The sequence below is a fragment of the Thermobia domestica genome, chromosome 11, assembly GCF_964235325.1.
Source record: "Thermobia domestica chromosome 11, izTheDome1.hap1.1, whole genome shotgun sequence".
Lineage (NCBI taxonomy): Eukaryota > Metazoa > Arthropoda > Insecta > Zygentoma > Lepismatidae > Thermobia > Thermobia domestica.
The window spans coordinates 93,594,301-93,619,791 of NC_137464.1; the positions used below are offsets into that span (position 1 = coordinate 93,594,301).

At 35.5% G+C, this 25,491-nt stretch overlaps 1 protein-coding gene across 1 annotated transcript in view; it reads right to left on the bottom strand.

Annotated features, from left to right (window-relative positions):
• Positions 1-25,491, bottom strand: part of Rat1 (5'-3' exoribonuclease 2 Rat1) — a 308,185-nt gene that overhangs the window by 240,331 nt on the left and 42,363 nt on the right. Inside the window, exons 9-12 of the mRNA XM_081730827.1 lie at positions 23,299-23,409; positions 11,018-11,233; positions 7,026-7,133; positions 5,876-5,965 (exon numbers count right to left, since the gene is read on the bottom strand). Coding sequence (XP_081586953.1) covers positions 5,876-5,965; positions 7,026-7,133; positions 11,018-11,233; positions 23,299-23,409 — 525 coding nt within the window. The remainder of the gene's footprint in view (positions 1-5,875; positions 5,966-7,025; positions 7,134-11,017; positions 11,234-23,298; positions 23,410-25,491) is intronic.

Here is a 25,491-nt window from a genome sequence, read left to right on the forward strand (position 1 = left end):
TTGCCATTATTTACAGCAGAATTGTTCAACAACCATCTATCTTATGACAACATAATTTAAATTATTTCCTCTGATATTGTTACTTCAATGAAGAAATGAAAAAGGATGATTACGAAATCAAAAATCGTATAAAAACGCATTATGTCAGTATCAATTTTTGTAGAACATTGTATAATGATCTGAAATGAATATTTGAATATATATAAATTGAACATTTACATCCAGCTACTGATATTTAATAATCCCATTTATAACCCAAAACATGTCAGTCTGTGTATAACGCTAATTCCTAATAGTACACAGTCAAGCTAATAAATGTCGCTACCTGCCTCCCTGATCCCAATACAGTAGATATTGCTAGCGTACAGACAATTTGCAAATCTAAAACCATTGTGAAGACTTAATTGCAACCTTAAAACTTCATTATTGCAATGTAATTATTTCAAAATAGGATATAGGTCGTTACCATATTTAGAATTGAGTATTAATATTTATGTATTTCTACAGTAATATATTATGACGTTTCAATTGCAATTTAAACAGTATTGTTTCAGGCAGGAAGTAGCGCAGCTAGCGAAAACTGCTATTAGCCTGACTGAAATATTAGGAGCGTGACTAAGATATCATGCTTTTACAACAAGGATATATATTTTTGGTATATCTAGTAAACTCAAAGTTAATACCCCTCCCCCCAATTCGGAACAAGGCAGGCGATGACCCACAATTTTTTGACGGGAGGGATCTAAAGTTGAAGAAGGTTCAATACAAGATACCATCTATATCTATGTAGTATTGATCTGGTGTTATTCTACACCAGAAAATACGGTAAGTAATTGTTAAGTACTGCCACCTATATTATTAAATAATAATAATAATAATAATAATAATAATAATATAGATAGAACTAGGTTGCTTTTATAAGAAAAGAAAGAGTAAAGATGAAGGATTAGATCAAATCTTTGGGCTATACCAATCATTTCTCTACTAAACAAGTAGGGTTTTATTAAGAAAAGTGTACAAATGTACGTCACGTCTAGTTTTTTTTTTTTGGGGGGGGAAGAGGCGGAGAAAGTCCGGAGCCGATGGACCCTGTATGGGTGCGCCCCTAGTATAGACGATAGATGACCTACGAACTTAAGTGGATTACGGTATTTTCTGAAAACAATACAATAACTATCACAATATTGCGAACGGTGATTAATGAAAAAAACAAAAAGGCTAGTACTCACAGAAAAAGATACACAGCAGAGTTTTCTTCTACATGTAACCTGTAACAAATCCTTTTTGAATTTTAAGCAAGCCAATGAAGGAAGAAGTTTCTTCAGAAAGCGCTACTTGTTACATGTAGAAGAAAACTCTGCTATATATATATTTTGCTGTGAGTATTAGCCTTTCTGCTTTTCTCAATAAAATAACTGTCAAAATGAAATATCTAATTTGTGGAATTAGTTTTGCATATTTTATATAAGGCACAGCGTTTGTGGATCTCACCGTCGACCCGCTCAAATTACACTGAGTATCATTTTTGGGATGACAACTGATACGCTGCCCTGTCTTTCGAAAATTTAACCCTGACATGGTTTACGGGAGGGTAGATGATGAACAGAATAAATTTTTGCTGCTTTTTCAAAAATCTTGGGGAAAAAAAAACTTTGGTAAACCAAGAAGATAGAGAAATATACAGGTCAGTTGAAATAGATAGATTAGGAGAGTCCTGATTCACAAGATGGGGTCTATTGGCAGGATTCTGTCTCTGTGGCGATGAACATTTCCATTGCTCATGCAAAAGAAAGATAGTTTTGCCTATTTTGCTTGAGATAATTAGGCCTACATATAATTTTAACTTTATTCTTTCTAATACATTATACGTTCAGAAACAGCTCTGATTATTCAAATTTTCAATTTTTACTTTTGCGTCCTTTTTTCTATACGTGGCACATGTACTACATCAAGTTCACAGTATTATAATCACTTTACAGCACAAACCTAGACACAAACAAGTATTCGAAAGAAAATACAGTAGAAGGTAAAAAGTAAAGAAAGAAACTTAACTTTAACAGTGAACATCTGCATAACTATTACGCAATATTAATGATATAAAATAATATGGTTTTGTGATTAATTTCTGGATATTCTTTATTACTCTTCATGTTGTAATGACGTCAAATATTAAAACCTAGCGCTAATTTACTACTGCATTATCGTGATTACTGTTATTAACACAGTTCTATATCTGTTGCTCTTATCTTTCAGGAATGTTATCAAGAGAATATGCATTCCAAGGGTGTTCCACTTGAAAGTAATCCCGACAAAAATCACGTCATTGCGTAAATATTTAACCGGTTTTGATAAAATTTTGAGAAAATGTAATGTATTCCATGAAAAAGATGAGGCGTTAACACTGTACTCTATTGCAGTTGAGGAAGGGTAGAAATAGACAAGTTCCGCGAACCATTGTTATTAGTGAACTCTTATTTCTGAGAAGTGCGATAAATGACGTGAGGTGCTTCCTTATTTTCATGTCATAGTGAAGATGTATCGCTATTCTGTTTAAGAGCTCATGTTCATTGAGAAACATTATAAGCTTAGCGGTTCCATTAAGGCATGTCAGAGAATGTTTCTAGATCCAGGCAGTGACACCTGAGATTCTGGCAACAGGCGCAGCCAGGATTTCGGGGGGGGGGGGGGGGGGACGCGTGACATGAAATACTGTGGTCATCACACCAGGGGTTCAATCACTCTAAACTATTTTATTGGAACATATATTGGTTAGTTTCGCCAGGATTTCGTACTGAAGGGGGGGGGGGGGGGGGCGTGACAGGAAATTCTGAAAGCCCAGGAGCTTGATCAATATAAACTACTTTACTATCAACATATATTGGTTTGTTAGGACGATAAAATGAGGATATGTTGGTCAGTACTTTAATTAAAAAAAAAAAAAAAAAAAAACTATGAAGAAATCTCGAGTAAAATAATAATAAAAAAACGTATTAAAAAATAAAAAAGATTTTACAATATTTACGTCCTTCCTCTGTTTATTCAAATATAACAATTTTCCTTTCATTATGACTTCAACTATTATAAAAAGTACATATTCACTATTATTAAAAGTGCATACTCAATAATGTCTTGTAAAATATCTTACAATATCTGCGTTCCTTTCTCTGTTGAATCAAATGCTAACAGAACTTTCTTTCCTCATACACTTTTGTTTTTATTATTCCGTCAACTACTGTCGGTTCCAAATGACAGGTTAAAGGAGCAGTAGAGAAAATTGTTTTTGAAATAACATGTTTGATACTGCAAGGATGTGATGATGAAAAATCATGATTAAAAATGTCCACGCTGTTACACAACGGCACTATGCTTTCGGAAGCTTGAAATCTCCCTGACTAGTAGCAGAAATTCTGAGAATTCCACAACTTTTCTAGAAATTTCAAATTCCCTGACTCTTCCAGGATATCTCGCTCACCTCGCCACCATGTATAGCAAGTAATACAGATCTCCTCATAAGAAAGAGTAACAAAAGCTTCCTATATATATGTATATACAGGGGTAGACAAAAAAATCTAAAAACACTTCATACAGGACACTTAAGTTTGGCCCTCCTCTGCACAACACGTGTTGCGGTTGCCGGTTTTTTTTTTTTTTTTTTTTTTTTTTTTTTTTTTTTTTTTTTTTTTTTTTATGTGTCATGCGCATTTTCCTCTTCCGTCAGCAGTAACCAGTTCACCTGTGAGTGTCGTGGTGTGAAAGTGGTGCGGTAAAATGGGCGACCTAACAGACTTCCAAAGAGGCATGATCGTTGGTGCCTGTCTGGTTGGAGCTTCAGTGGCAACAGTGGCGAACATTGTGGAGTATTGAAAGGCACTGTGTCCAATGTCATGAGGACATACACAATTCATGGGCAAACGATGTCTGCAAAGCACAACAGTGGTCGAAAGACAATCCTGTCAGATAGGGACCGGAGGGCGCATTAAAACGGATTGTAGCAGCTAAAAAGAAGACCACTGCAATGAAAATTAAGTCTCAACTCAATTCCGGCCTACAGAACCCGGTTTCATCGAAAACAGTGCGACCGGAATTTTATAAAATGAAAATTCATGGCAAGGCCGCTATCGCCAAAGCCCTGATCACAGCATAAATGCGAAGAGGCGTATCCAGTGGTGCAAGGACCACAAGGCGTGGACTCATGAGCAGTGGAAACACGTAATGTGGTTCGATGAATCGAACTTCACCTTGTTTCCAACAACCGGTCGTGTTTACGTATGGAGAACACCGTCGCAGGCCTATGATACAGACTGTCTGCTCCCAACTGTAAAGCTCCCAACCGGGGGTGGTTCTGTTACAGTATGGGCAATGATATTGTGGTTTTCCACAGGTTCCATCATAGCCCTGCATGGAATGATGAATGCTAAGGCATATGAGGCCAGTTTGAGGAACCAGGTTCTACCCATGGCCCAAATATTGTTCCCTGATGGTGATGGCATCTACCAAGATGATTTGGCACCCTGTCACGCTGCAAAAACGGTGAAATCATGGTTTGAAGAGCATGACCAGGAGCTATCACACCTCCCCCTGGGTCCCACAATCACCAGATCTGAACATCACTGAGCCATTGTGGTCTGAGTTAGAAAGGCATGTTCGGTCTCATTACCCTCCACCAGCATCTCTTAAGGAACTGGAGCATGTTTTGGACGAACAATGGTACAAAATTCCACACACCACAATTCAGGAGCTGTATACGTCCATTCCACGTCGAATCCAAGCTGTTTTGGACGCAAAAGGAGGCCCCACATAATACTAGGTATGATTTTCACACTTTTGCAAACGTTTTAATTTTTTTGTCCAATCCCTGTATATATATATATATATATATATATATATATATATATATATATATATAACACTGATCCTTCTTTTTCTCATTTCATTTTGTTTCATCCTTCGTTAATTTTTTCCATTTCTGGTCTTGAAGGGGGGGTCCGGACTCCCCCTCCCCCCGCCTACGTGCCTGCTGGCAGCCACATTCACAAACTTGCAACGTCGTGTTCAAATGTGTTTTGAAGCTGCGGAAGGACATTTCCAGTACTTCTTGTAGTGCACCTTTGAGGGCGATATCCTGTAGATTCAGCAAATTGAATTACGTTAGTTTCATCAACAACGATAGTTCTGAACTCTTTACTGTTACAATACTTGAAAATACCATTATTATACTAGGATTTGCAACACTAAATTGAACAGAGAACTACATATTAGAAGGTGAGCTGTGCCCTTTCCCACCATGCATCGGACAGTCCGAGAGTGCCCGAGAACAAAATACATTTCTCGACCTTGTACAAACTACAATTAACTACTGTATTTGGATTTTTAGAGTTTCTAATATGTTCTTTTATCCTAATAAAAATATTCTTTTCTCCCCGCAAATCCCGCGCTTCGGAGCCGAGGCTAGGGCCACGAAAACATTTCGTGGTTGCTGAGAATATTGTATTAATGGAAGGGGCCTAAATTTTAAATCTGCTTAGCCATTCTTTATGTAAGCGTCTGCACATTAACAAGTGATTTGGCGAAAGATTTTATCTGTGTACTAGCTTTTACATTCCGTAAGAGATATTTGTTTGTTTATTTATTTTTATTTTTCGCTGATGCTAACATAGATCTTATGGAATATAATTGGAAATTATTCTTCACTTCCTGCAAAGAGGTGATTTATATACGCTTCGCATTTTCTAAGTTTCCGGTGCCAACTCTTCAACTAGTTTTTCATAATCATATCACACAGCTATCTAAACGGTGTAGTTGAATCTTAATATCAAAATAAATAAATAAATAAATAAATAAACCAACATACCCATATATCAGTAAAAATACTTACAGGATCTGTCATAAGTTCTGCCCAAGGCGCAGGAACGTGAGCTCGACTAGCCGCAGGAAAAACACCCATCAATTGTTCCAATGGACGGAACTGAAACGAAGAGTTACAAAAATATTAGCTAACAACATATATAAATCTTCTCCTAAACTATTTAAACTGTGCACTCTTTTTTGTTTACTGTGTTTATTGTTTAATGTATTCATAACTGTGCTGTTTTGGTGCACATGAAATTCGTCTCTCTCTCTCTCTCTTTAGAATTTTAACTTGCACTATTTTATATACACGGTAAACAATGATGAGGCAAAAAATTTAAAAGTTAACATGATAATGTAATTATCCTTGCACTTGTGAACAGCTTATTCAGAAAATTTTATTAAAAATTATAATATCGTGTTAGTTTGTGTGACCTTGCTCACTTCTAACAGACACTGTGAAGATGCTGTTGCGAAGTAGTATAATGACAGTTATGTTTTTAAGTGTTTCAAACTACCTTACTCGCAATAAATAAAAGAATACGTTTTCATATTATTGTACTATACTAGTTTCTTTGTTCTGTTCTACGTATTAATTCAAATTACAAAATTAATTCTAATTCTAATAGTGATCATATTCAAAACTCCCTGATTATTATTTCTATAACTGACAGGTTAACTAAAGGCAATAAGGAACTTATATACACGAACTACACATTCAGATTATTTTTGTGTAAATATAGCAGTCCTCCAAATTTCAAACGCACCAGTTTCCTCCTACATTTGCATTTTATCAGATTTTTAATCCCTCACTTTTATAAGTCACTGTCTCTTTTAACCTGAAGAGCATAACCGTGGGACATTAAATTAAAGTTTTGATTTTCATTTTTGTCAAACAAAAACTTCTGCTTAGCACTAGAACTTCACAAAACAATAAGAGAATATTGTGTTCTAATTTTCGGTACAGCTAAGGTTGCATACATTGAAATCTCCAGATTTAACATCCCAAGTCATATAGGTTACAGGATGATAATGTACGAGGTGAACGATTAAGAAAGAATTAGTGTAATTTAACGTTCATTTTTAGCGTCCCATAGAGATACACCTAAAAAATAACGATATTCCTTGCATCCAAGAGGTCTAAATCAATTAAAATTTATAATTAAGATAGAACTTACTGGTTGAGTTCCCTTTTCAAATTCCGTTGACAGCACTGATATATTCAAGAAGTCAGATGCAAAAGGAGCGTAATGATATGGAAAATACCATTTCCACGATGCACAACCCTGAAAAATAAAGTTTCTTTATACAGTCTGAACGAAGAAATCAAGAAGTAGGAATATTATTTACTTAAATATTTTTAATCTAAACTAAATTCTTAATAATAAATCAGAAAAAAAAAACTAATTACAACTACATTTTTTTAAAAAATAAATCAGAAAATAGCGTGAACATAATAAGAACATTAAAGAAAAAAGTATCTTATAAGCCTTCGCTTCATTAGATAGGTAGAGGAATAAATAGGGATAAAAGTTAACCCCTTTCACTGAAATGACGAGTCTAGCTCGTCATGGCCACCCGCTGCCAAATCATACAATGACGAGCTACACTCGTAAAATTTTAAACTATTGTACCATCACTCATCTATAATATACTTTTATAACTTATACTTTAAAAAAAAAAAAAATGCAACGGAAGGAATTAAATGATTTAATATTGGAGATAGTCGCTCTGTTTATCATAAAATTCAGAAAATAAATCGTAGTGGAAGGAGTTAAAGAACAAAGGAAAAGCTGTGTCACTGGATCACTGATCGTGTTACCAAGCTGACAGTAGAAGATGGAAGTTTAGTGGAGGAAGATAAAAGTAATGGAATGGGTAGGTCATAACGCCCATCAGGAAACTTTTCAGCTTCTCCTCTGATCCTATCTACAAGGCTTTTATCTTTTTCCTTGATTTTCGGGTGTTTGTCCAACCATTTTCTTTGACACGCGCCATTTAATAAGATAAAGGTCCATTACTGAAAAATGTCTATAAAAGCTAAATAAAAGGCTAGTTAATAACAGCGGGCATACAAACACGGAAACTAACTTCGCAATTGCCATTTAAGCTAACGAATAAATTTTATAAGATATTTTCAAGTTAACACTCATCAATGAAATGTTATCTAACTAAGTATTAAAAGTTGCCATCTAATTTCTCAATATAATATATTGGAACTTCAATTCCGAGAAAAGTAAAATTCTAACTACAGCACACTGGAGCTTCTTTTGCTCTGTGTGTTTCTTTGCGCTCTCGCGCTTGAATTATCTCGTTATTTTAAAAAATGCGCAAAACAGAGAATTTTTGCATTTCCTAAGGAAAAAGTCCCCCACTTTCCGATTTCCAGTTCAACTGCCATTTTCCCTGACTTTTCCAGGATTTCCCTGATTTGTAAGAAAATTGCATCTATGTTCTTAGCGATGAACAGATATCAGAGGTAACTGTGCAAGAGGAACGAAGAAACTTACTTCTGCCTCCAACAATTTCTTCCAAACTATATATTTTTGAATCTAAGGATCTAAGGAATCTCAATACTAAATATATGAGAAATAGGAACATGTGAAAAAAATAGCAATTTTCACTGCAGAAAGAAGAAACACTGAATAGTTTTTGGAATATTGAAAGATATTTGTGTACTAAATTTGTCTTCAGGGAACATGGAAGTGAATGTGACTGTTTAGTTTTCATACGTTTACAAAGGGAGTCACTGTAACTCGGATTGCATTGGCAGTCACCGTTCTGTTTGTAAAGGCCCAATGATTTTGTAAAGTATGAATTTCATTTGAATGGGATGGTCATTTTAGGTATATTTTCACCAGTGTAATAATAAAAATAAAATAATAAATATAAAATTTCAAGTCCTGGATTTGCATTTACGCTCAAGACAAAGAAAACAAAAAAGGAATGAAGATGAAAACAATTAATGAAATGATGATGATGATGAAAGGAAGTATGCACAAAATTTCCTTATCGTCCTTCAAGATCAGTATTATTTGAAAGTCTATTCTATATTCAAGAAGAAGAAAAGAGAAAAAAGACCGTTAAATCTTGAAGTCTCCAGATAATTACAGTCGGAGTAGCACGTATTTGAAAGGATGTCTTAATAATTTAATTTTTACACAAAAAAGGTTAAAGAGTATTTCCAAAATATATATGCTTTAGTGAAGTAATTTTCAAATGACCGATGTATGACGTAGGAGTGCGGTTTTACAATTTAAGAAAGCAGAGAGAAACACAAAGAGGAAAAGAGAGGGAATGACGTAGAACAGTGTTGGAACTGTACACGTAATCATGGATCAACAAGTAGAATGCCTGCAAAGCAACAGAAAAATCTATCACTGTTCGTTTTGCCTGTCTTTTATCAATGTCTGGTTGCCTGGCAACTCCTTCCCTTCTCACTCAGAAGGCGACTGGCAAACCGTGACATCATAGAGCATTCAGTTAGAAATGACTACAGAGGCTCATAACATTCTGAGCATCCACAGGCCTTTTTTCGGGAGAATCAAAGGAATATGTATGGTCAAAAACGAGAGCTCGAATACAAAAATTTGGTTCAAAGAATGACTAAAGAGAGAGAGAGAGAGAGAGAGAGATTAAACTCTCTAAATATTGTTCCTAAATTGCTGCATTATTCATAATGTCAGAATAATTTTAAAATAAGAATAAACAATATGCTTTTAAGGTTATGTGGTGAATCATCATAATTAAATCATTAATATATCATAATTATTGATGAAAATGATTAAATATGCACCTACAAATGTATAACAACGAATACTGCATTATAAGCACAACGTAGAAAGTGCATTTTGGATCTTTAAATATGGGATATGCCTGTCTGGACACCAGAGTCCGATTAAATTAGTTCAGTTATCCAGAGAGTATTAACCCAATGTATACACTGACGTGCAACTTTATAAACTATTTTCGTAAATTCATAGGTACTTTAGAAATAAACCTCCTTGCGAATTAAAATCCATTAAGTGAATACAAAGAAGCTCAACTATGAGTTTCCGTATTTCAAAATCCTTTCATTCGTTTGATAAGCTACCCTCACTTAATGCAGAAGAAATTGCTATAAAATTGGAACTAGAGAGAAGAAAAAAGAGAAAAGGTTGGAATTGTGTGCGCGTCGAAAATGAAATTTCCCATTGGATCGTTCATCCAACTGCATTTTGTGGATGATTCACCAATATGACATTCCACTGCAAAAGCAAAAGCACAAAATAATGCCCACAACTACAGAACGTAAGTCTGTTACACATCGTTAGTGGAAAACACAATAAATTTCTAAATTTGAGGCTTCCAATTAAAAAAAACAAGCACTTAACGACATCTGAAATAATCTCAAAATTTTCATTTGAAATGTTTTTAAAATCTCATTTTTAGCAAATTGAAATTCCCTGACACAGCAGAATTCCCGGACTATTCTCGGTCTTCTCAAGTTTTCTGACTTTTCTCGGTTTTCCAGGTTTGTTGCCTATACATCGTGATAGGAAAAATTAAGACAGTATACACTTCATTATACTGCCGAATTGATACTTCTTAAATTATCAATTCACAACTACACAAACCAATTTTTCGTGTGAGACAGATTTTGTAGTAGGCAAAAAAATTAGCTGCACCATTCCTTCATACATAACTATTTCGAAGTTCTGAGATTCATACCAAACAAGAAACTCAGTTTTGGTTTCTAAACTATAAGCAACTCTTTATATATATATATATATAGGTCAACTTCACACTCTCAACTCACCAAACAACAACCAATAAATGTCATGTACACTTGCAATGGTTTCTGCAGTATCACTTACAAACATGTACACGAAACGAAAATCACTGACGGTACACAAAGGGTAAGAGTCAGCGTATGCTTCTAACACCATTTTCACTCAATCAGCTCCCCACTTGCCTTAGGACTTAGACTGGCACTAGAAATTCCGTATCTTACACTGGAAATCAGTCTTGACTCTGTGGCTAAGCACTCGAATACACGGAACATCAATACATACATAAATGCCTTTTTAAAATATTACTTAATTTTCAAGTATAACACCAAAACAACTTCAAAAAGCAACTAACTTTTAGGACATGTCTAAAAAAAAAATCACTATTATCATTAACTGACCTGGTAATAATATTTCAGAACCCAACACAAACCACGAACATACTGATGTGCTACACTATAACGAAACGGTTCATTTTCTGGAGTCACATCGAACTTTGATTCATAATATCTATCCTTAAAACCATCTTCCCATAGTCTCACTTCATCAGGTGGTTCTTCTTCTTCATCACTATCCATCTCTGATGCCTTTCGCTTTTCTCCTCGTTGCTCTTGCCCCTGGAATATGTAAACACCTCAACATTATATAGTTATACTAACGCACGTGAGACATAATGCTGTAAAATGTGTTAATTACTTGTTAGAAATATGTTTAAAATAAGCAGCTATATATAAAAAATGATTTTATTCAATTGTATGATTACATGTGCGTTTCATTCTGACTTGATCTAACAACAAGCAATTATTTTTGGTAAAATAAGTTCACGCTCTCTCTTACTAAGTTAATGTTTGCTTTAAGTCCAATTTCTGCTTACCTATAAAAGTCTATGTGAAACTGATGCAGAATAGTACTTCTAATAGCCATAAGCTATAACAAGCAAGATGCAGTTTTCCGCCGGTGTGCATTTTATGTATATGGGAGTACCACGGCGAGGGGTGGGAAGAGGAAAAAGTAGTGTTATTTTTTAAACAGGTTTTTAGGGGGGCATCTACCCCTTAGGGGTACACTCATAAAAATTGATGTATTTCTTGCTTATATGGGGGAATAGGAAGCAGGCAAATTTGGATAATTTTTGGAGTTTTTTTTTTATTTCTTTTTCTTAATACTTACACCATAAATTACATTTATTTTTTTACAATAAACATCAATAGCTCAGCCTCTTAATTAAGCTAGAAATATGTTTTGGAAAAAATGTATTCCTGAGGGATGAAGCTTTCCCTAATATGCATTTTATGTATGTGGGGGGAGTTACCACGGCCGAGGGGGGAGTGTGAAGTTCGTTTATTTTATTTTTTTCATCAGGTTTTGGGGACAACCCTTCCCCCCTCTGTGGTACACCCATAAAAATTGGTATGTGAAATAATGAAGTAGTCTCCTACATGATAATTCCCTGTATGTGTACTTGTTGCTTATACAGGTGGCGGGGGAGAGGGCCAAATTTGGCTAATTGACATTTCTTTTCAGGACAGTTGCATATAAGACAAGATATCTTTCACTAAATTTGTCTAGAAGCATAATTCTTATTCTTATACTTGACGCGTGAAGCAAAAATGATTTATTTATGAACGTAGTACTATGGGGGGGGGAGGGGAGAGAATGTCACATTCAATGATTTTTTTCTGCGCGTGACATCTTTTTGAGAATATTTCCTACATAAAATGAATTCATTACTTTTTGTACTGCATCAATGGCTACCATTTATTGTCACAAGTGTCTGGCTTACACTTGTCAGCGTAGGATGACTGCAAGAGTTGCCAAGGCCGCGCAAAGTCATTTTTTTCATATTTTTTTTTCTTTTTGTTTCTTCTACGAATATGGCGAGAATTGCGCGGATGTTACCTCGTTGGAACCTATGCTCTATAAACTTTTCAACGGTGTATGAATCATGACTCTGTGATAATTAGGGGAATCACAGGACAGCCAACGCGGAAGTCTGTATCAGCCCTTCGAAACTGATATACAGGGCGTTTTTATAGAAATTTCAGGGCTCATAGTGAGTCACTTTTTTAACTAAAAGTTACTTTTTTTCAAGTTGGTCACTAAAAGTTACTTTTTTCGGGAGGTAAAGTGACTTTTTAGTGTGATTTATGCTTTGCATTGGTAGTTTTCTAAGAAAAATATTATAAAAATAAATTGAAAAGGGCAGAAACTTGTTACTCATTACTCTTCTGAAAGCTTCAGTACTTGATGCCATATGTGAAACAGTCAGCTTTATTCTCACTTCAGCTTTTATTCTTTCTACAGCACAGTGGATGGTTGGTGGATGCTTAAGCTCTCAAGGTGGGGTTGAGAACCCTTCTGTGTCTATTCTTTCTTCTATCATAATAGTCTTTTAGTTTTCTCTCGTAATAATTAACGCTCCGTTCAACGTTGTGTGTTTGTGTGGTTCATCATGTTCGTCTTGTGTTATGCTTCTTGTATGTTTTTCTTAAGAAATGAAATGAAATTTTTGAGTTTTACGTCCCTCGGTTACGCCGGTTAGGCTAAAGGAGACGGTGATGATGAGTAATGAATGAAATGGTGGAATGAAGAAAGTGGGAGGAAACGGGAGAACCCCGAGAAAACCCACGCACACGGTGTTTGTCCACCACAAAGTTCACTTGGCGGGAGCGTTTTTCTTAAGAGTAGGTGATGAATTTGAATATTTCATGGCTTTGAGAACTCTCAATGCTAAGTTAAATATAATGTCTGGGATGAAAAAATTCGGAAATAGGCCAGAACTGGTTCCACTTACTCAGAAGCTTCTTACATCTGCTAAGTCTGCTTACGGTTAGAAAACCTAAGAAAGCAGGAAGCTCAAAAAGAAGAAAAGATGAAACAAAACAACAAAGAGAGAGGAGATGGAGAAATTGACAAAGGAAGAAAGGGACATGATGAGATTTTGGTAACTTATTGGTTACTTTTTCATGTACTTTTGGTCACTTTCCAACTATTTGAAAGAGACCAGACCACTGTGAGTCCTGGAATTTCGTTATGAATTTTCATCTCGCTTTGTAATGCAGAAATAGCTACTATTTTTTGTATTACTGTCACAAGTGTCTGGTCTACATATTAGCATTATTTTCTCAGCGCAGGTGACTGCAAGGGTTGCCAGGGCCCCGCAAAGTCAGTTTTTCATATATATATTTTTTTATTTTTGTGTTTCTTCTTCTTCTACGAATATGGCGGGAATTGGATGAATGTTACCTCGTTGGAATTTATGCTCTAGAAGATTTCCAACGGTGTATGAATCATGACTGTGATAATTAGGCGGGGTCACCAGAGCCCCCAACGTGAGAGTCTACGATTTTGTTAAAATCCCTGGCGTCTAAAGGTTAATTGTATTTTTATCCCTAGACACTAATCATTGTTAGTTATCCATGTTGAAGATAGAGATGAATCTTGAAACTGTTTAGTTAAAAATGTGTCATTTGATTCTTGTAGGCTAGTCACTGCTCTTTTCTTTGAGTTGTATTTGTCAAAGTATTTCTTATAGCTTATGATATGAGAACTGTTCATTACTATGGAAATGATAGTGACGAAAAAATACTCAAGTTTTAAATTTGTGAATTTGGATTTTAGAATAGTGTATAGTGTGTTTAACCTTCGTTATTCTTGGAATTTAAGAAATGTTCAAATACTTCACTTGAATCTCTGTTAGTTTAGTTACCCGCATATTGTTGTGTAGAATTTCGTTTAGTAATTGCTGTTATAATAAGAATATAACTCTGCTTGTAATTTACTCCATGCACAAATCCTGCGGAGAATGGGTTGTGTTTGTTAGAAAATTCAATTAGCTTCTGTAATTTGCCATTTTAAATGTTTTAAACACCTTTAACCACACTCGAAAAAAAAAAAAAACGTTTAAACCAATTTGTTTAAAACGTTTAAAACAAACTAAATAAAACAACAGCCCTCATTTTAAACATATTTTAAACATTTGTTTTATACATTTTGTTTTAAACATATCAACCCTGGTCACCCATAACTAGCACACCAACATTAAAATTATATGGGCGCATGAGAGGATGATTCAAATTAACAAAAAACAGCAGACTAATACCTTAACTTTTCCCAAATAAACAACCGAGTCCGCAACGCTAACTCTGAACTCAATCTTTCCCATGAGACTAACACACTCAATTACCATCTATCCTCATTCTAAGTTTCACTGTATAAGTAGTGAATCCAGTGGTCTTTGGGTCTAGTCTCATTCGTTGATATACAAGGACGAGCCGTTTCCAGATTCATACGAGGGAAGCCATTATTTACATCATCAACAGGAGAAAGTAAGTAAGTAAGAGAGAAATATTTTCTTTGCATACACAGAATTTACTACACTACATTACCTAAATATTCATTAAAAGACTATTGAACTCAGATATAAAACATACATCTGTGTCAAGCTTATTCATTTCTGCAAAAAGATGATTACCAATACGAGACTGGTAAAGTACGTGTGTTTCTATGGCACTGAATATTGTAATATTAAGGTTTATCTTCATCCCTGTAACGGTGCCATTAACGCGTGTCGTCAGTACATAATTACTTGAGTTATTACGATTTCATGCAAGAAGCTACATTAATCCATAATGATTCTCATTAAAGTGGGTTTGGTGTTTTAAAATCAAGATTTTTACAAGTAACCAGTCATTGCATATTTGCTCTATGCTGCATAATGTAATCAATTTTAATTCAAACTAGAAACTTAGATTATTATCGTCACGCACGTGTATCGGCTAGTTTTTAGTGTTGGTATGTATGAAAATACAATCTTTGTTCCTTGAACTTTCTTCATTGCCCACCACACTGCATCAATAAAGGTATTTCTATTTGGATTCTAAGTAATCTTCCATTTTTAGATAACACGAAGGCGCATGATAATATAAACAAAAATAATCAGTCTTTTCACACTTACAGAGAACTAACAGAAAAGTCAGTTCTTCCCACGGGCCGGACGGTATGCAACCTGAAACACAGTAGACCCGTTAGGGTCGTTCAACTTCAAGGGCTTCTGAGACACTATGAATTTGGAACAATTGCTGCCTTAGAATAGGTATTTTACAAATTCTGGAAAGTCTACGGTCTCTTCCATACAGTTACCTAGGAGTATGCCAAGCCAATGATGTGGATTTGCATAAAGGACAAACAAAAATTATGCTTTAAATATAAAAGATGTTCCGAAGGAGTAGTCATAATACTGGTGATTTTTCGAACAAGACGTAGTTTCCCTTCCAGGTTTTTAAAGGTTACAAAATTACTGCTTATTTTCTTCTCTACTACATCTAGACGAAAAGTACCAGACCATTAGCTAACACGAGTGTTTGTAGAGTTAGCAATTCCTATTTTGTTAATAATTACACATGAAAATTCGCCTTATAGTTATAAGAATACGTACAAGCAGGCATAACTTAAAAAGTTTTAATGGAAGCATCAGTTTTGTGGTAATTTGTGAAAAATTTATATTATTATCTGCTGTGAGGATAATTATTGTTCAGGGGATTTGTTTTATTCTTCAAGGTGATCCGTAGGCTCGATTTTCGGTGCAAATCAGAATCTTATCCAAGATACTCAAAGGATTTGTATTCCTCTGTACGCAGTTATTTTACTGCAACTCAAGCCCAAGTCTGGGAAGTACTAATTCATACCTACCTTAAGCTCCAATGTTATGGAACTACTAGCCGATCGCAGCATTTACTACACAAACTATATTATAAACTAGTAAGAAAGTTACTATAGAGAATGTAAAATACGAATGGAAATATACTAAGTTACATGCCAAGAAACAATATACAGTTATGACTAAACGTAACACTATTTCACTATTGCACATTTGTTTCAGACTAACTGGTGGCTATGTGGAAGAGCGCACACCTCTAGTGCATGAGGCTGTTTGGTTCGATCCCAGCTTGAGCCAAGTGAGCTTTGTGCGTGGGTTTTCTTGTGATTCCCCCGTTTCTTCCAGCTTTCTTCATCCCACCATTATAACCCACCTCATTATCACCACACCGTCTTCCTTAGCCTTGGTTCATAAACGTGGGACGTTAAACTAAAATAACTTATTTTAGATCTTTCCAAACATACTTTTGAAACGTAACACTAAACTTTATCTATGTTTTACACAAGTAAGAATTTGAGTTGAGTTGAGCTGATTTTGAGTTTAACGTTCCGTTCAGCAGCGAGGCTATATGAGACGTGGACCTCTGATTAACGTGGAATCCGAACCACATGAGTTCCCGCCGGGAATCGAACCCGGGTTTCCCACGCCGAAGGCGCGTACGCTAACCGCTTAGTCATGGAGGAGCTCCAAGTAAGAATTTATTGCATATAGGCTAGCAATGAAGAATTTCTACATTAACACAAGAAAAAACAAGTAAGTTTCATTTCACATTGTAAACCTACGGTAGACTTCCAAACTATGTGAATTCTATACTAAAACTTGTCACTGTAGATATATACAACTTCCAGCTGTAATACAGAAATACGGTTAGAGACGCAATTTATTTTTCAGACCTGAACACATACCAAAAAGCCATTTCTTGCTATGTCTCACAATTTTTGCTATAAGAAGTTCTATTCAAATCGGGAAAGATGAGGATTTCTATAACTTTCGATTCCACTAGAGGAATAAAGTTGGAAGTGAAACATATGCTTCGGAACGCGTAATCTATTGCGGAAAACTGCTTTTCGCTCTTACCGTTTGTGCTCTATGGAAATCTACAGTGAAATTGAAAGTAGTAGTTAATTCCTCCCACTTCCGCCTTTCGTAAAGAAATGTTGGAGGTGGTGGTATCTATATATTAAAATGCTAGGTTTATATGTTTGTCCGCAAGCCTTTCAACAATGAGGTCTAGAAAACCACAAGTGCTAGAAACATGCCGTTTTCACTGGTCGATTCGAAATTTTGTGTTTTGTCCAGTTCTCATTCAAATTTTCAAAAATTGAACGCCGTGTCGTTATTGTTCTATTCAACATTTTAGGAGCCGATTTGAGCCATAAGATTAACATTGTTGCAGGCCGAAACTATGGTGTTAAACAACCAGTAGAGAAGTTTCATATGGTGGGTTGATGGACATTGCTTAAATCTGAATGGCAAAACCTATTACATGCTGGCAATTTCGAAGGTCTCAAGAGACGCAATGAGACGTACTCGGAAGGCATGGATTTATTAGAAAAAATATTTCCACTTGATATCGTGTTACTTCTACAAATCTGCTACAAACTCATTGTATGAGTAAGGAGACATGCACAGTGGGAAGGAAATTCATGATCATAACAGAACGATACGCTGAGTAGACAAGCAAGTTCAGCTAGTCTTCTCTTAAAACGATTATCGATTTTAAAAAAAATGCTTGATGCTATCTATTACCGTTTTTGTTCTATGCCGATGAACGTTGGAATCAAAAACGTTAATTTCTATCCATTCCGATTTGAATAGAGGGTTACGGGCGTGATATTTGTTAGAGGGAGTCTTACTTGAATTTATCTTACATTTATATAGACACATATACAAAGAGCAGAAAATATCAAGGGAGCTGAAGGTGATAGCAGGACTGAGTCTTTCCCTTCTAGCTACGAGCTTGGTTATGGATGAGACGGAACCTATTCTTGGGATGCTGAATCGTTTGAAAACAAAAATAAAATAAAAATCGCTTGTCACTATCATTTTTTCTCTACGGAGATTATTGAAACCGGAAGTAGTAGTAAATTCTATAATTTCTGGTTTTAGTAGAGAGATGCAGATAAAGATAGTACATTTTCTTGAGACGCTGAATTGATTCCAGAAAACAACACGTTCTATCGGTTACCGTTTTTGTTGTATGGCGAGCAACCACTTCTGATTTGAAAAGAGGGTTAATTCATGAGATGGAACCTATTCTTGGGTCGCTGAATCGACTTGGGAATAATAATAATAATAATAATAATAATAATAATAATAATAATAATAATAATAATAATAAAAAGAAAAGGAAAAACCTCAATCTCTTTTACAGTTTTTGCTCTGACACCTGTTGACACACAGACGGACATAGCTCTTCTATTAGTCTTACGATACTTACGCACAGCATTGTTTGGAAGTCAAATAATGATTTTTTTTTTTTTTTTTTAAGCCATGAAAGAAGAGAGGAAAGTATGGTGATCGTGAAAAATATAAAATTCGATATTTCAACGGATTTACACGTTTCACGGCCCATAGATACCGAAAAAGTTATTTTTCGACATCTGTCCGTCTGTTTGTCCTGATGTACACTCATTTGGAGAGGCAATGCCGTTCAACGTATCTCAACCAATTTACTTAAGGGTAAAAATCAAAAACTGCAATTTTCTCAAAAACAGCTCTAACGATTTTGATTATTTTTCATAAATCAATTTTCCAAACACAATCTCATTATGTGGTATAATGTCAATTCTCTGGGAAGAAATCGAGGAGGGATAGTTTATTTTTGGAGTGAGTTTTCTTTCGGAGGATTTTCTCAAAAACGGCTCAGGAATTTTTTCTTCATATTTTATAAATAAATACTCCACTAATAATATGACAATATAGCATAGCTCATTTGTTCCGAAAAAAAATATGAGGGACAGTTTATTCTTGGGGATGAGTTTTTTCTTTAGATCTTTCCATTTTCATTTTCTTAGTCTAATAATGAACTCTGTTCATGAGATTTTGTCCATATTTCATAAATCAACATTTTATTAATAACCTGACAACCCAATGTAATTCATTTGTACTGAAAAAATCTACGAGGGGTAGTTTATTCTTGGGGATGAAATTTTTTGGACGATTTTCTCGACAACTCTTGCAATTTTGTTCAAATTTCACAAATAAAAATTTCATTAACATCCTGACAATATTGTGTAACTCTTTTGTCCTTAAAAATCTACCAGGAATATTTATCCTTGGGGTCAGTTTTTTGGACTCCCGCGATTTTGTTCATATTTCACAAATAAATATTTATTTAATAATAATTAATAACTTGATAAATATGTTTTTATGGCATAACACATTTGACCTGAAGAAGCCTACGAGGTATAGTTTATTCTTGGGGGTGATTTTTTTCGGACGATTTTCTCAAAAACAACTGAGGCGATTTTTTCATATTTCACAAATCAATACTTCATAATAATTTTATAAAATTATGTAAATTATTGCTTACGAAAAAAAAATTACAAGGGGTAGTTCAGTCTTCGAATGAGTTTTATTTATTTATTTATTATTATTTGAGGGATGAGTTTTCTTGCGCTGAAGTTCTTCGAAAATACCTTATAATTTTGTATAATTTTGTTCACATTTCACAAGAAATTGTTTCATTAATAACTGCAGCACTACATGATTTAGTAGGAATTAGAGCGAGAAAGTTTAGTGCGGTGGCCCGTATCTTTTATTCTATTATTATTATTATTATTATTATTATTATTATTATTATTATTATTATTATTATTATTATTATTATTGTCCTTTCATTGGCAACGAGAAGATTTCTAAATAAATCATCGTTCATGGGTCAGGTAATCACATTCTTCTTATAAAGATATTATTATTTTCAAGAAGCAAAATTTATGATCATCTGACCAAAAAAAATTCTTGATAAAGTAGTATGCCTAATGTTCACATCGCTGCATTGGTTCAACAATAAAATATCTTTACAAACATTGTTACGAGAAAACATTAATTTAAATTTTCCCTTTAATTTTTGCTATTCATATTGTTTATTCGGGAAATTGAATTTTGACAGTCATTTGATTTATCTTATTCAATTTCATTCTGCTAAATTGATATTTGGGATATTCCTAAATCATATGATGATGATTAGTGTTGTACGATGGGGTATCAAAATGTTCATGCAATCATCCAGGTGAACTACGAACCTTTTAAACATATTATACCTTGTTTCTTCTAAATATACAAAATGCTAAATCGTAGGTATATCTACGATTTAGTATTTTATAGTGCGTTCCACGAGTAACACTAAGGCCTTTCTCCTGAGAAAACCAAGGCAGATAGAAACATGAAACCTTTGCAATCTTTAAGGGGCATACAAGACAACATTATACTGATAAGGAAAGTCCCCCATGAGGGGTGCCCAAGGGGGTTACGGGGGTAACTCCAAAATTTTAAATAGCAACCCCCATCGTGTGGTACCTAGTTTGAAACGTAATCACGTGTAGAGATCAGTTCTGGAAACTGTACGACGCTAGCGAGACCCTAGCCAACACGGTACCATTTGAGACATATCACATTAATGCAGGAGATGCTCGAAGTGTGCACCGCCCACCTCCTGATAGTAATGTAAACGTTGGACGAACTCTTCTCGAAAACGGGTAAAAGTTATTACCGGTATGGAATGACAGGCATCAGCTATGCGTTGACGCAACTCGGCAATACTGTTGGGCTGTGAGCGGAACACCATAATTTTCAAATAGCCCCAGAGAAAAAAAAGTCGGCTGGAGCAAGATCTGGCGAACGTGCTGGTCATTCAATCGTGCCGCGACGACCAATCAAAGTCATCATGGACGGAAAGACATGCACAGACCCAAGAACGGGTCAATCGACCAAACAATGCCTAAAACGAGTGGTCGTCCGTATTGCAAGAACTCAACCTTCTAAATCTCCCAATATCATTGTAGCCGAGGTTAACAGGTCAGCATAAACCGTTCATCGGTATAAGCATACAGATGAAATGTGCTGATGCATCGTCAAATAGAACTCTGCTTACAACACACACATTATACGGACACATAATTGGGTCATCGACATGTTCAACACTTTTGAAATCATTTTCTGAAAGCCGATTTTGCTATTCTCGTGCAGTGGTCGACAGTGAATGAGAAACCGATCGATAGATCAGGATCCACCACAATTCTATCATTCTATGGTAAAATACAGTGCGCGTCATGGTGTTGGATTCAATTTGGAAAGATGGTCGTAGTAATATATTTTTTTTTGATGAGTACATCAATGCTGCGAAATAGTTGCTGAGGTATTGTAAAATGGGCTGGTACCATCTTTTGAAACAGGCGAACTGTTGCAGAACTCAAATCAGGAATCAGGCGAACTGTCGCCCAGGGGTGATTCCATTTTGTTTGAGCAATTAATGGAAGTCGGAACATCGTGTTACAGAACAAAGCTGATCACCCCTGGATGACACAATTTGGGATTTAAACTGTCGAGGTCCGGACAGGACTCCCATTTAAAAAAAAAAAAAAAAAAAAAAGTCTGGTTATTTACTGTAACTAAAATTGCACAAACAATTGCAGAAAACTGTAAACAAATACCAGTTATCTGAGGCACTCTGCAACGAATGGTATCAGTTATCATAATATGTTATTGATTATTGATTGGATACCATGCCATGCCGCCTATTACAGAATCTGAAGTGAAAATCAATAAGATGTTAGAAAACTTGAAGAAGGGCTGTGAAGAATATGGAATGAAAATAAATGTTAGAAAAAGACAAAAGTCATGGTGATTGGAACGAAGGGGTCGGTGTCAAATATAGAAGTAGGAGGGGAGAAAATAGAACAGGTGACTAGTTTTCGATATCTGGGTAGTATTATTAATAATGATATCAAATGTGAACATGAAATGAAATCAAGGATAGGAATGGCGAAAGAAGCCTTTAGGAGGTAGAAAAGACTATTTTGTGAGATCTTGAATAAAAAGTTGGGAAAAAGACTTATAAAATGCTTCGTGTGGAATATTGTGCTGTATGAGTCAGAAACATGGACATTACGCAAAAATGATTGAAAAAAACGACTGGAAGCTTTCGAAATGTGGGTGTTTAGAAGAATGGAGCTGGGTCGAGCGGAAAACGAATGAGTGGGTATTAGAAATGGGGTGAGAAGAAGCGAATGAGAGGGGAGAAAAGAGCAATTTTAGATAGTATTCAGAAGAGGAAGAGAAACAGGTTGCGACATTGGCTAAGAAGGAACTGTATCATGAGAGATATGCTACAGGGTATGGTGTCAGGAAAGAGAGGGAGGGGCCGAAGGAGACTAATGGACGATATCCACACACAGAAATTATACGTGAAAACGAAGAGGTTAGCGGATGACCATGGAGCATGGAAGCTTCTTAGCTGTACCAAGTGACCTGCCAATAATAGCAGAATACCTATGATGATGATGATGATCATGTCATGCAGGGTTGAAGTTTTCCGTGTTGCCAATTTACCAAGTAATATCTCCAGCATCAGGAATGGTTCCTTCTGTGCACTGGTACGTCGGGTAGTGCATATAAATAGACTTAACCAGAGTACATGAATACATTTACAGGATTAGTGTATTTAGTTCATGCTATCTATAGTTCATGTTGCTCTATTCTTTGTTATGTCACTCTTTACACCAATGGAATTTCACAATAATAACACGAAACAACTCGGAATTCGTAGATAGAGTGAAGACAAAATCTGGGTGATCACAGACTGGTAGAAGCAAGCTTACAGTTCAATGATCATGCAAATTGATTAATACAACACTATGACACACTATGCAGTAATAAATTATAAAACTACTTTACATACTCTTCGAAAGATTATCTGCATGTGTATTTGTCTCTCTACCGACACTATCACTGTATCTCAAGAAAGGAAGAAGAAAAGAAAAACTATATTTAACATGTTATCACAAGAAGACATTACATTACCTCTTCCTTTAGCATTGCCTCCAACGCTTCACTTGTTTTCATGCTCTCCACACGACCCCTGAAACACTCCTGTCGTGGATTACTAATTGGCTGTACTTTAGAACCCAAGGCCTGGAATGAAATAATAGTTTCAAAATTACAATAATTTCTCAGCATTCGCACTTAACTTTCAAGAACATTCAAACAATGAAATCTGTTACAGAAACATATAGCAGTGTCAACGGCTTTCATCGCAAATTACTACTTTCGTAAAACGTAGCACTATTCTCACAACCTAACAAATTACTTGACTTCAGATAAAGATATAATAATTTCCAAACTTCATTATTTTCATCTTGAAAGATATGTATCACACAATCCTCCGCCACAATAAAGTTTTGGTTATGCTACTCGTACGACTTTCGAAGTAAGGAGTAACTAATTATATATTTTGAAATCGAGCACACAGAACACATTATAAAAATTAACCGGGTACTTACTGGAATGTTCCAAAGAATCAGAAGTCTTTATTCTTCACTGCCAATATTTCAAAAACATTGCTCTGCTGCTAGAATGGCCCTATTTCGATTCCAAGTCAAATGAATTTGTGGTGGACAATATCGTGCCCGTGGGTTTTCTCGGGGTTCTCCCATATTCTCATTCTACCAATTATTTCATTATCATTAACCTTCATTAATCACCATCTCCTTCAGTTTAAAGGTCATGTTCGTGGGATGTAAAACTCATTTCATATCATATCGAGAACATCTGTTTTTATCGTGCCGGACATTAAAGATACGAGACTTACCGCTGCTTACATTCATGAAGAATAAAGTACTTAATCTCAATTAGATGATAAATAAATATTGTAGAATGAACGAAAGAAAAAAAACTAATTGACAATTACATGTACTAATTCACTCTTATAGTTTATAAAAATAGCTTGACAGCGGATATAGCTAGTAACGTTTCGTGAATTCACTGGTGGACTTCTGTTCATACTAATGTTCCTTATGACACACAAATACTACCAATGTATTGATAGGAATATTATTTTCGTTTTCAAGAAAAATTATAATTATTCAGATAAATGCTGACTGTCTACACCATGTCACCATGTGTAAAATAACTGGATGAACGTACTGACAATCATTGCTTAGGACAGAAAAAATAGTTGGTGGAGAAAGTAAACTTCAGGTAGGATAAACTTACCTAACTTCGTGATATACCTTATTTCGTGATACGAGACAAATTATTCTTCACAGAGGAAGGTATGCATTATAGATAGAGTTACAGCAGTGCTCAATAGAGGGCAGGACAAGTGGTGAAAAGGTTTTCCAGTGGCAACTGTTACCGTGCGGACGTCACTCACGATGTTAGTTGGTGCACAGGGTAGAAAGCGGTTCTCAGTAAAGTGACCTTCGAAGAGCAAATACTTTATGTCTGTGTACGGTGTTATTGTGTAGCTTTTGTTACAGTCATTTGCTTTAAAAATACTCTGGTTACCATTTTGTGTAAAACCTTGAAAAAGTAGTGCAACTGTAAAGCACTAAACGCTTATCAAATTGCATCATATTCTCATAAATGCTGTGCCAGGATGGCTCATGGTTGTTTTGAGTTTCACTCTCTCTTCAACTTTTCTTTCATTCAAGCATTTTTCGTAATACAGTAATATCATATCTGGTTTTACTAAAACGGGAATATTTCCTCCGAATTATCATGCAGTATCAAGTGAAGCATTTACAACAGCCCCAAGACGTCTCGATTCCTCTCTGGACGTAACTAGGTCTGTATGTGCTAGGAATTAATCACTCACTCACACACCAGTAGTTCTACATCACCGATGGATAGTCTTCTCTGTGTACCGAATTTAATCCTGCCTGACAAAAATACTGTTTCTAGCAGAAAACCTTGACGAGACTCGAAGGCAACACTTCATCTTCCTGATCAGGCCACAACGTCGACGGCAACTGTCACTACAGTGCAATGTGATTCTCCAGCTAAAAAGAACGAGTGTCAGCGTAAGCAAAATGACTTGAGCGCTAGTTGTAACGAGCGCTACGGTTTGGGAAAGAATTGTAGCCTCTGAATACAGTGCTGCTCCTGTTTACGGTGGTTTCATGAAAGGAGACAGAATCTTAATTCAGTTTACATAACAATTTTCATTTGCAGCATATGGGCAATAACAAACGACAGTGATACAGGCAGTGACAA